The sequence below is a fragment of the Botryllus schlosseri genome, chromosome 15 (assembly GCF_051294905.1).
Source record: "Botryllus schlosseri isolate E-star chromosome 15, Bs_hap1, whole genome shotgun sequence".
Classification (NCBI taxonomy): Eukaryota; Metazoa; Chordata; class Ascidiacea; order Stolidobranchia; family Styelidae; genus Botryllus; species Botryllus schlosseri.
In genome coordinates, this window is record NC_137250.1 from 21,707,278 (window position 1) to 21,720,553 (window position 13,276).

The 13,276-nt window shown below is 39.8% G+C and overlaps 2 protein-coding genes across 3 annotated transcripts in view; one reads left to right on the plus strand and one right to left on the minus strand.

Annotated features, from left to right (window-relative positions):
• The window catches only part of LOC145457194 (FACT complex subunit SPT16-like), a 284,951-nt gene extending 280,173 nt beyond the window's left edge, over positions 1 to 4,778 (minus strand). The window contains exon 1 of the mRNA XM_080335373.1: positions 4,769 to 4,778. The gene's annotated coding sequence lies outside the window, so the exon portion shown is untranslated. The remainder of the gene's footprint in view (positions 1 to 4,768) is intronic.
• The window catches only part of LOC145457196 (cationic amino acid transporter 4-like), a 39,732-nt gene extending 27,098 nt beyond the window's left edge, over positions 1 to 12,634 (plus strand). The window contains exons 9-11 of one of the 2 annotated variants that reach the window (XM_080335375.1): positions 6,390 to 6,744; positions 8,020 to 8,128; positions 11,797 to 12,634. In XM_080335375.1, coding sequence (XP_080191501.1) covers positions 6,390 to 6,744; positions 8,020 to 8,128; positions 11,797 to 11,870 — 538 coding nt within the window. In that variant the 3' untranslated portion in view covers positions 11,871 to 12,634. The remainder of the gene's footprint in view (positions 1 to 6,389; positions 6,745 to 8,019; positions 8,129 to 11,796) is intronic. The other variant, XM_080335376.1, reaches the window with a different exon arrangement.
• Positions 12,635 to 13,276: the final 642 nt, after the last annotated feature.

A 13,276-nucleotide genomic window follows, 5' to 3' on the forward strand; every position in this document is an offset into this window, starting at 1 on the left:
TGCACAAATGTCACGGACTATAGTGCTTTTCAAACGTATCGTATCCGCACACTATTTTAGGCAATATATTGATCGTAACAGAGGTTATTAGCTCGTGGGTAATGAAGGCGTATGTTTTGGCTTGATCGTAGGTTATAAGTGCGCCACCAAGGCTTTTATGGAAGGCCTACACTCCACACCTATTCGGTAGCGAACATATTGAAATTGTGCAAATACCTGATAATTACCACTAGCTGACAGCGTAAATCTAGTGGAGAGTTTGTTGTTCAGAAAAGTTTATGCAGCGGATACAGAATCAGCTTTGGCGAGATTTAGAGCTATTCCCATTGTGTTACGCACGATTTGATGCGAATTGATTTTACGATTCCAACTCCGCAGTGTCGTGTAATCTGATCCCCACACGCCAAACGCGAGCCGCAGAAGAAAATCAGGTGATCCATAAAAAATACCAACTTGGAATTGGGTACGTCTCTCGAAAGAGCGTCGTTTACGGCACGCCTAGGCGAGTCCAAGATTTTGTCCCAATTCCGACAATCCCGATGTGAAACCAAGAAATCAAAGCATGCAACGAAATGATCAATATTACGGTGACCATTACTTGATATGTATAAGAAAAATCAAAAATTTTGTGAAAATTATATCGTTAGGTCCAAAATTTGTCAAAATTCCATACTTAATTCAAATGTGCTTTGTAAACAGAATATCGTTGGTTACGTAGGGATCGCAACTACGGTGAATTTATCCTTGGGCATTTCAGACCGCATCCTGTAGCCTGCTTCAAGGCCTTAGGTTTTCCCAAACTTACGCCCATAACGCAATTTTGAATCTGAAATTTGACGGCTTGACGGACATTGTTTCTCATAGTAAAGTGATTCTTAACAGATCGGTGTTTCGCGACATCTCAGCAAAAGTGTTATTAGGTTGCGGTCTTTAAAATACGATGTAGACAACATTGTTGGTATCAAGCAACGGGTGTGTTATCAGCGCTTCCACAGTATACACTGACCCTCATTGCTGCTAGAACACAACTGCTACTGTGGAACGTTTAGTCGCTATTGTTGCCAAGGTATTTCGTAAGGACAGCTAGTTCCAACCCAAAATGCAGAGACCAACCTTATGTGAACAATGCCTAATTTTAATACTTGAATGCAAAATTTTGTCAAAATTAAACTCTTAATGTTGATGAATGCAAAAATTGTGCATTTATTTAGCGTAAAATCTACCGTTTTTTTTTAAAATCAATAACAATTGTCCCACCCAAAGATACATCATCATTAATATTAGGCACCAATTTTTGAAGACTTACGCTCATTGATAATAATGATGAATCACACCATAGGGGTCGGGAAAGGACAAATACTATATAGCAATATCTGCAACTACAAATATCAATGACGAAATTCATATATGGATTCGATAAATCGCAGTATTTACTCGTGACATGACTTCTCTCGGCGCGCCCAAGCCGATACGAACAAACACATTAGTCCTTACTTCATCGGGCACGGATCTTTTAACATGGGATATCGGGCGTCCAGTTACTTCACAACCGAACACTGCAATACGGCAGTAGGCTATATTAATAAACAGAATATGGCCATACATAGAGAAAAGTTGGCCACCCCTGGTTTAGGGAGTATAGGGATGCTCTCAATATGCGTCAAATCAAATTCAAACCGAGGCCTTAAATTAGCTGCAAATCAAAACATGCGTATGCACCATTATTCATTATACCGTTATTACATTTGGATTTCTAAGTACACGCCACATGATGCCACCTTCCTTAATTATACGATCTAGTTTTAATAGCCACATCGTTACTTGGATAGAAATCGGATTAAAGACCTTGATATACACATATTTCCCAATTCTGAAATTTAGGCTTGTTGAAGCGACTTGCTTGCAACCGAGAACCTTGATTTCGCCAAAATATTTCAAAGTCTTGATCTAAACCCGGCCATGACGCCATTCTGAGCGTCCCAAGAAAAATTGAAAGTAATGCCCATGTATGAATTTATGACGTAACAATTGAAGTTACAATTTAGTCACTGTTTCCACAGTTAAGTTCAAATCTTGTTCGTTGCCCGTGTTACGACATTCAATCTATACCCTTGTTTCAGAGAGGTGACTCAAGTCAATTTCTTAGTCAAATCAACATAAATTTCCAAAATAGAAGCCATGACTCAAGGTCAATAGATTTTGCAGACAAATTAACCCAATACGATGAACTGCCGACCCATTTGCGAGTTAGTTTACCAATTTAAAGCTTATTCCAATGATAATGCGCAATGAAATGCTCAAATTGTATATTTGTTAAATTCAAATACTATAGTGGGACGGTTCCAAATCCTATAACAGGCTCACACAGAAACCATAGAAACTCTGGTCAAGGTGAATGGCGATAGCACACTATGATAAAGTCCTAAATTACAGAACAATTAGGCCACCCAACACTATTATACTCGCAAGACCGCTTCCCCAATTATATGAAGGAAACATAGCACTTACTGTTATCACCATTAATTAAGACGTATACAAAATACTTCATCGCGTGTACGACTCTAATGCACAGTTGCACACGCACCTTGTTGATTCCGAAAGCCAAAAGCGTAGATGTAAGAATAGCCTTGTGAGTTCAATCGATAATTTCACAATAGTGCAGACTGCCTAGTGCCCATACATCTGATACAGGATTCCTTGCTCGAGTTACGATACTCACTTAGATATTGAAGCGATTCTGATCACTCTATGTTTTTATTTGATGTAGCTGACCTCAAATCTTTGCTCATATATATACGCAAAACAAAATAATTTTCCAACAGGTAAGTAGTTTTCAACCCATAGTTATCTCGGTCGCGTAGCTGTGTAGGCTATATGTAGACCAGACTGATCCATTCCAAGTCCTTATTCTACGTCTACTTGTAATGATAGGACAATACGCATAATACCAATGGTATACATTCGTACATAAAGACGAGTACAGGAACATACAGTCATACACATATGTGAATATGAATAAGTCAACCTCAGTTTCTCCAAGCTTTCATCTGAGTATAACTACAAAGATAGACGATTAGGTTGTTATCTAACTCCAACCTAAGTACATACTGATGAAGAAGTTAACGTACAAATGCTTATATGCCTTCAGAGTAAGGAATTGCGTCATCGTTAAAAGGGTTTGGTGGATGACAAGATAATCGTTCTGCTATTTTGCGAAGTCAATTACCGTGCCCAGCGCCCCAGGAAACTGTCACAAAAACTCCTACATTCCTACATAAGGGATTAATATCCGGATGGCCAGTGGTGTTTCCTTTCCAGAAATTGCACGTTGCAGTAGTACCGGAATGTTTCTACTCTCACGGCATGCCGTGAGCGCCTGCCTTCCACTTATGACCCTCCCAAAAACCGCACACACAAAAAGAATATTACAACATGGGTTTCCCATATTTGGTGATGGAGCGTTTTCGCCGCGCACGCGATAAGAATGACATAAGGCAGAAAATTAGCTGCAAACTCGATTTTGCAGTACTTTGTTAAGACACGATTGCCGTCACAGATTTATTGCCCGTACTACACAGACTTGGCGCATAGCAGTATAAGTATTACTCCAGTCTACTGCACGAAACCTGCGAACTATATCAGTTTTTGCCCCATTTTCTAGAATACGATGGTGGCGTTACAAACTTACCAACAACGACAATCCGAGCAAAATCGCAGTATCACGTTCCACGACTACGGTATGACGTATTAAATTAATATTTCTATGGAGGAAATCATTAATTAAAAATTTACATTTTGATCGAAATATGTTGGGCAGAACAAGTACTGCCTCGACCATGCAGGATCGTTACCCAGGCCGGATGGCTGGCACCATATGCCTTGTACGATTTAAACTTTAACCGAGGTGATATTGAGTCTCGCCATGCGTCCAAAAAGAACTAGTGGACCAAGGGAATTATCCTCACAACCAATTTATAGCAAGCAAGCAAGCATTCATGTATCAATTTAGCCCATGACCGCAGAAACGAGTGCGACACTTTTACAAATAGTTTAACCAGGCCGATGAATGAAAATGCCGAGGTAAAGTGGACTCGCGTCACAATGGTCAATTCAAGTTAAGAGCCTTTATTTATTGGTAAACGGGCGTCCGGAAGTTAAAACCGAATTTAGAGAAATTACAGATCTTACGCGTAGAGGCAATTTACTGACTGAATACCCAGTATGTGCTTGTGCGCCAATACTTTTGCATTTTAACATTCAATATTTCCACACGTGTACGTACAGCCTCATTGCGCGATGTTGTATCACTTTTGTCATTACGGAGTGCTTTATACCGGACGCAAATGACGATAGTAACTATCGCCTTTAATTCTGATCTATCGTATACGGTCAACCATAGACGGGAATGTCAAACTCGATTTAGCGTCGCGGGCCGGACCAAAACCTTGATCGTTTGAGCCGGGCCAGTCTAATCAAGCCTGATATCTACCTATAAAACTAGACATATGGTCATAAGTTCAATTTAAAGTCCATGCACACAGACGGATTACAGAAACACGGGCTCTATTCTAGCAATACGTTCCCGAGAACACATTTTCGAAGCAATCATACTATCGGGTTGTTGTTCTTTTCATGCTAGTCGTTTTCCGAGTAATGACCTAAGATGTCCAATGTCCATATACGTCACTAGTAATCGCTATTATGCCTTTCAATCATTCCGCGCTTGTGTGTTTATTGCGTTAACGAGACACCATCCACATTATCATTATTAATACAACAATTATGGTATCTTAGGTAACATTTTGAAACTACTCCCAATTGCTCACCACCGATGAAAGGTTTCTTACGATGTATGTGTTCCCCTTCATTTGTGATACTTTCGAGATGCTTGTCATGTAGCTGGTTTTCTTTAGCGATAACGGTAAAGCTGAGGTCAATTGACGTATATTTCGTGGTGCAAAATTCGCGTGATTCAGGGGTTGTCGTAGTCAGCTCCTGCATCGAGTCGCCCTACTCCGTTCGTCGCCATTCGACTGATAAATACACCAGTGTGGTAGCATGATGGAAATTATCTTGCTTACCCGTCACCGATGTTGCATTCGGAGATTTAATGATAAATTCACTTGAAATGATATTGACTCGGTCGGGGAGAAAACCGGAGTGGTTGGTATTACTTTTGCCGAAGTCCGCCGTTGCGTCACTAACAATTTCCACGGGTGTAGATTTCCTGAAACGAACTACTTAAACCTATTAAAACATGTCGCCATTTTAAATTTACATTGCTATATGTGAAAACCACATTCTCGTAAGGGCTATATCTGACCGTCAGTTCCAGACGCGTCACTTTAGTCCAGTTCTGTTGTGATTGGCGCCTATTGCATGAATAACCTCCCTCATTGTTTAATCGTCGTCTTGGTCTGTCCGATTTTTAAAATCTAATTCATGGCGCGCTATATATATCTCCCGCCGCCAAACCTTACCCAAAACAACGCCAGTAAAATTCAAGATTGGGCTAGACGTAGAACGTTGCGAGGTACTCCCAATGCTTCTGTAATATTAAGACAGCAAAGATACATGCATTTGTATGATATTTCCCTTTTTTACCGAGCGCATAATTTTGTCGGTATGCTTCTGCACAAAATGAGATATTTTTGGATTTTACAGCTTGCTCGTAAACGCCCACTCCAGTCGTAATTTCTGGATACGGCAAATCTACGTTTTAACATCCTAGGGCTTTTTTTTCACATGTTCCATATGGGTCGTACTACCCAATCAACCCGCATATTTCCCATTTATGTGCAACATATACATGTACATAGTGCAACACTTCACTAACTATACTCAGTGTTCCCATTATACCCCGTTACTATTTACGGCCTTTTCTACACTTGTACCAACACATTTACATCACGATGACGTAACATGTGGATTTAGTGGCAACGTGATATTGTTGCGAGAGAATAGTGTTCTTGAGTTCCCCCTTTAAGCTTCCAAGGAAATCACTGCACGATACCCCCGGAAAATGCAACGAACTTCTTGAGAACAACTGGAATGCGATATCTGTGATTTTTCTACTGCAGTGATTTTAGTGCTTGACTAGCCAATAATACGATACGCTGAATGCAAAATAATGAAGCTCTGTACCTCCAAGAAGCTCCTCGAATACAAAACTGATAAATTTCTTCATTTTCTTTTCGTGCACTAAATTTCGGCTGACTGGTGCGAATGAAATTATTTTTCAAAAAAAAGTGCGAATGGAGCTCAAAAAGGTTGAAAAGCACTGCATTAGAATATATACTCGTTTCAGAATCGAGCAGGCCTACTTGAATCCATGTGCCCGATCCTAGTCATAATATGATGAATTACGGACCGCATTCTTTTTTATCAAGATACGTGCAGATAGAATCCAACGGCTCCACCCATACCAACAAGCAACAGAACCAAAGCGCTACGTTGCAGCAAAGGGAGATAGCGGCCGGATCACTGAAGCCAATCGTGCTACATAAACTTGGGGCTAACCCTCTGATTACGAAAATGTCGCAATACCAGCCCGGGGTGGTGCCAAAGTGGATTCTTACTGCTTCGTTGTCTTTGGCATTCGTGGCTGTGATCATTGGACATTTCGGTGGGATTGGTGCGGCTGTGTGGGCGATGGTTGCGATGTCGCTGTTGGCTGTGGTGTCGCTAGCATTCATTGCAAGCTTGTGTTTGTTTCAACAGGACGACTCTATCAAGACGTTTAAAGTAAGTATAGTATACTATACATTGTATAGCTAGAATCAAAACCAGACTTGTACAAACTACTGGATTTTCAAAATTAGCCATTGTAACTACAACTAGAACTAAGCACTTTTCAAAATCTGCAACTAGAAATAGAACTAAAACTACTCAAAACAACGTTAGTTAGTTGATCTTCAACTAACTAAATGAGTAGTTTTACAAGTCTGATCACAGGTGCTAACTAGGGCTGGTAAAAAAAAAAACAGATTTCACGGGCTATGTGATAAAATTGTTAGGTTGGTTAAAACAACGCTGCACACCAAATTTGGCTCAATTCCAACCAGTAGAAGCGAGATTCTTGCAGGGAATTTGTTATTAAAAAATAAAAATAAAAATTTCAAAATTTTTCTGTCAACTCCATAAAATTGTTAGGCTGTCAGTAGAGATGATGTACACCAAATTCGGCTCAATTCCAACCACTAGAAGTTATTGTAGTAGTAAAATTTCTAATTCCTTAGTTTTATAATAAATAATTTAAGATTAGCCACCGTAAATACTATTTTATTCAAATTCAAATGTTTCTACTGCAATAACTTCGCTTCTACTGGTTGGAATTGAGCCAAATTTGGCATGCATCGTGTTTACTGACAGCCTAGCGAACTTATGTGGTCGGCAGAAAATTTGAATTTTTATTTTTATTGTATTTTTTATATAATAAATTCAAAACTTTCTACTGCAAGAACCTTTCACCTACCTGTTGGATTCTAATTCTGCTTCAGAGTAGTCAGTGTTTTAGGCGAAACTAGGCCTGGAATACACACATTTGTATTTGAAATCTCTACCTCGTGTTGCACTTCAGTAGAAAATTCGCAACGCAGCTTCTATTTCTACTTAGCAAGGGTGACTCACTTTGATCACAGTTGCTAGTCAGAGACGAAATATTTTTACTTCTTCGAAGTAATCAAATGTTTTGCCTACTTGTATCATTGACTCCAGTGGTTACGATTTTATGTTACATCCAATTCTATTTAACAATGTTTCGGGCAAAAGTAACTTCTCTGACACTTTGGATTTTTTGAAGTTGAAAGTAGCTCTGGGTGTGTTTGCATCAATTTTGCGAGTGAAATTGTGATAACAGCTTCGAGAAATGGCTCCTGTATCTCCGTAACTGCTGAAAATAGGTATAGTTTGACCCCTCTGCTTGACATCAATGAAACTGCGATGCGATGCGAGTCAGAATTGTAGTTTCTGATTTCCCAGGTAATTGTGATCATCTACTTTTTCAACTGATGCACGCAGGTTCCTTTGGTACCGTTTGCGCCGTTTTGCTCAGCTGTACTCAACATGGCGCTGATTCTGAGTCTCCAGCCTGCCACTTGGATACGCCTCGCGGTCTGGCTAGCAATAGGTGAGGAAAAGTCAACGTTAATAGGCTACCGCGGGCTACAGAAATTTTAGATCAGTGGTTCTTAACTAACTTGGGAACAGTTAGGATAATCTACAAGGCATATCATCACAAATCATATGCATGAGTTGCTTGTGTGTCATCGACCTCAAAGGAACACCTGAGGGCTGAGCCTGAGACTGGCTCAGGACACAGAGGTGGTCAGTAACAAAGTACTTCTACTTTTTCGAAGTACTCAAGTTGTTTTCCTCTACTTCAGGTACTTACTCAAGTAGATCTGATTTTGGCTACTTCTACTTCTACTTCATAATATTTTGTGATCTACTTACTTACTTTCGCTATTTTCAGTTTGTCAAGTAGAAGTAGTTCAATCTTCCAATCAGGAAGATAGCCTGAGGGATTTCGGGGCTGTTTTCACGGAGTACCAACATTTAATTTACATAAAAGTTAAGTAAAGTCCAGAATTTTCGTCGCGCCTCGCGCGCACTGGATACGGTATTACCAGTATGATTTCACGAAAGTATTGATGAATATAATTTAGGTAGAGGGTTGGCGTGATTCCGTTCACACATGGATATCTAGATATCTAGATATCCCCGAGTTCACACCACATTGTCGCCGTTCGCCCATATGAAATAATTCATCCCGGTATATATGGCTCATCATAACGTTTGAAACTGATGTTTCGCAATCTAGCATTTACTTGTCATTTCGTAATCTTGCATGTCCATGGCGCTTCCTAACCTGGAAAAGTGGACTCTGACATTTTTTGTTAGTTTTAGGGCTGTTTCAGCATACCACCTTTGAAACTTTCTGGACTAAAGGCATGAAAAACGTGTTCCACTTTTAGAACTAGCATTTATGTTTCAATTTCAATTCCCAGTATCATATACTTTGAGTTATAATTAATATCAGTTTTTTTGTATGGATAACATACATGTTGAAGTATAAAAGCAAGCGTAGTAATGCCTTTAATTTCCGGAAATAAAGCTACACAATATGGCATTTTTACGGTTCAGCATATTTTTTATTAACGTTTACTAACCGCGCAAACTGTTTACACCGTATCCCATACAACTTCTCCGTATTGCTCTTCGACTAAACTACAGACCTTATAATATGGGGGATGGCGTCATACCATGCTATTTTCTAAAACGTGCTGTTCGAGAAAACAGGATAAGTATCGTATTTCCATATCAATCCTATCATTTTCATCCCATGATGTGGACGAATGCTTATGGTATCGAAAATTGGATACCTGCTGGTATCCATCAATATGAATCAGGCTCGTCACCTTTCGCATAGCTCAATTTTCACCTTTATACAATCCATGTGAACAAATCAGGATCGTTTTCACAACTACTTACTTACTTGAGTACTTTTAAAGTCAGTCAATTCTACTTCTGCTTCAAGTAGTTTTAGGTTGCTTATGGAAGAATTACTTCTACTCGTACTTGAGTAAATGTTTTCGTCGCTACTTCTACATCTACTTGAGTAGCTTTCTTGACTACATTGACCACCTCTGTCAGGAAACCACTAGTGTTCCATGGTACACCGATTATAAACCTATGTTGGATCGTTGGAGTCGGAGCGTTTGAACTTGAACTAGAGTTTAAACGGCGAGGTCAGAGATATGCTGAGAAAGGCTGATGTGCTGTATGTTGAAAATATTGTCAAATCAATATTAGAGTTTATAAGTCGCTTCTTACCGCATAACACAAGGTTCCTTACTTGGTATATAGCTGCAAGAGCCCACAGACGAGATGAAATATGTTTTAACTCGGCTCGCGCCATTTCCTGCATAGGTCATGAGCATTGATTATAGTCATACGAGAGAATATTTGGGACGGCCACCCGTCAGAGGGAAGTGTCAGCAGGTAGCAGAGAATTGGAAAGAACATTATACATCAACAACCGTATCATCAAATAGTGACCCGCCATTATGACACTCGCTATATTGAATGTACATCAATTTTTAATATGTCGATGTTTTTCTACTCCCAATTCCGCTATATAATAAAAGAAATCCGTAATGCAAAACTGTAAAGGATGACCCTGAAGGGACTCGAACCCTGAATCTTCTGATTCGAAGTCAGACGCCTTATCCATTAGCAGGCCATGTTATTTTTGGCATATGCCAAAACTGCCACAAATAACTTATTTTTGGCATTTTTCGATTTTTATTTTTGGCAGTTTTGGCATCGTCCTCTAAATAGATAGTTTCAGCCTCGAATTAGTCACAAAAACGCTTTATTTGGGCTAGTTTGTCCAAAGACACCACAAAATGTGCAGCATCCACGTATAATCAGTGCCAACGAACAATAATAAGAAGAAAAAAGTTAACGATTTCATTGGTTAATAATATCAAACAAAACCACAAAATGTGCAGTATCCATCGGAATCGGTGCCAATGAGCAAAAAAAAAGAAAGAAAAGCCTAACAAACACGCTCAACAGCTGATTGTTACAGCTGTTGAATAGACTTGAATCGTTTGCACTGTAACAGTGCTTCCAAACTCATGTCAGCTAAGTTTCTCCTAAATTCATTTCTCGCCCAGCCAATCTGGGAAATATCGGCTTCAACAGTAGCCGTTGAGGGAAAGCCAGTCATCCACAAAAGGTTTTCAGAGCTTCAAAATCTTTGGAGGGCCGAACCGGCTTCCATGCATCATGAAAAGAGATCACTACGCCAGTGCCATCGATCTCATCGCGGAAAGAATTTTCTTCCCGATCCTTTTCCAGGAGTTTCCTGCGTTGTCTCTCAACACATTCTATTTAGTAGCCCGACTATCATTTCTCCTTCATTCTACCGATATATTTTCGGAGGACTTTTGTCACTTCAGGAGGTTTCAATATTACCAACTCGCATGGAAGAGTCCTGGGAAGGTTAGATTGTTTAAGAGCATTGACGCAACAAAACTGTCCGGCAAAACGAGACTATGCACTGGTATGCAGCTCAGAAATAGCCAGACAGTTTGTTGCGTCACCATGTTCAACTCGATCGCGATGCAAAAATCGTGGTTGATTTTGGGGGTTCCAGTTCCATGAGCAGAATATAATTTATATTTTAATAATCAGTACTGCGGCAGCTTCTCATTGATACCCGTTTTATCAAATTTAGCGCTCGACAAGCTGGTCAAAAATGGTCGTAAAATTGCCTTTGGACAAATGGAAAGTATGACGTAAACCAAATGCAGTCAGCCGTTCAATCTCGTTGTACCCACACCATTTAGGACACCATGCTTTCAATCCTAATGGGTGGGCTGGACCCAGATTAAGAAGCCTGCCTTTCACAAACGCTCTTCTCGCTTGTAAAGCAGTCATGTTAACACAACACCATGAACAAAATGCACTATTTTGCAGGCCGTGTTATTTTTGGCATATGCCAAAAATTGTTTATTTTTGACATTTTCAAATTTTTATTTTTGGCAGTTTTGGCATCTGGCTCCTGAAATGCCAAAAATAACACGGCTTGTCCATTAGGCCACAAGGCCAACGGGTGGGTAAGTTGTATGTCAAGACCCAAAATCGTATAACTATAATCCGCACTCCTTGACTAATGTACACAGGAAATGATGACGCCTTGATTAGTTACACGCATGTCGCATATGCACATTGCGCTACTGTAAGAATGTAATTATATAGGCTTTATCGCCAGTTTTTATTTCGCAGGTTTTGTGATATACTGCTGCTACGGTTACTGGAACAGCGCCGTTAGGAAATCAGTACGACGGGGTTCTGATTAGTCTGTAACGCTGTATATATACACTATACAGCCGAAAAAGTATGATCGTCGTAAGTAGGGCTGGGCGCAATGATTAAGTGAGAGATGATTTCCCTAACAGTAAATTATGCGACTGACATTGAGAGCCACTGATATATAGAGTGCAATATCGACTCCGATTGATAACATTGCCCATGCGTGCGACATTGAGGGAGTCACACGCAGAGAGCAAAGCATCCAGCGGAGGGGTAAGGTGGGGGGCAAGCGGCGGATGGCCAGCGCAAATTGATAACTTGGACATCACGTCGTTATACCTTTCTCTGCGTTACCGTGAAAGTTTTCATTAGTTCTTCATAACATTATTATAGTATAATATTCTATAGTATGATTATTATATGAAGAGGCTCTTGCAAGTACAGATCTTCGATGTACAATTGAATACTATTGTTGATTATCGATTGTGATACGATTCTCGATTTTTAAAGAGCTTCTTGGAAGGACGAAAGAACAATATACAATCGAATGATAATGATCTATCCATATTGAAAGGAACACGAATATTTTCGGCTGATACTCGCCAGGGTTAATCTTCAGCAACTACTTAAGATTTGGAAATAACATTGTTTTTCAACAATCGTATCACTGAATACGATTCTTGATATATAATTTGTTTTCAATTCTCTACTAGTTAATGACGATTACGAGTGTCAGCCGAAAATATCCGGGTTTATTTCAGTATGAATATATTATTCAATATTATAATATGATTACATTGTCAATATTTTTTTTTAAATGAATTTTCATCCTGGCTACACCTGTGATAACATCCATCACCTATCACGAACACAATATTTCACGAATTCTGATTGTTGCGAAGGACGATGATGCATCTGTGGCTAATATTCTGTGGTATAGTATTGTCGGATTGTTCTGTTTGATACGCCGTCGACCTCTCCCAATATATATGTCGAATCATATACGAATGTGTCTTGTTATGTTGCATGATAACACATTTGCTTGACGATCTCTTCCGTTGGTGTGTGAATTACGGAATGCTGATATTGGCAAGCGAATACAATGGAGTGGCGAGGTGCATATGCTCTGCAGTTACGTTCAGGCACCAGCTGATAGCAATTCAATAGGATGTTTTGTGTGCGGATGCGTAGAGTGTAGCCAGACTAAGGCTTAGTTCGACAATATGGATACGTCATGTCGGTGTGTGATAATCACGCAGCGATTGTGAACTCATCTACAACAATCAAGTCTTACGGAAAATGTGCACGAAGCTGAGCCAATGAAAGTGCGGCCGTTCAATCCTTGTAGAATTTGATGGAGCTGCTGTGTGTTTATTACGTACTATACAGCACGTAGTTCAGTGGATCAGTGTTGCTTAGGATGTTGCTTTACTTTTGAGTGCGGCAGTTTTGT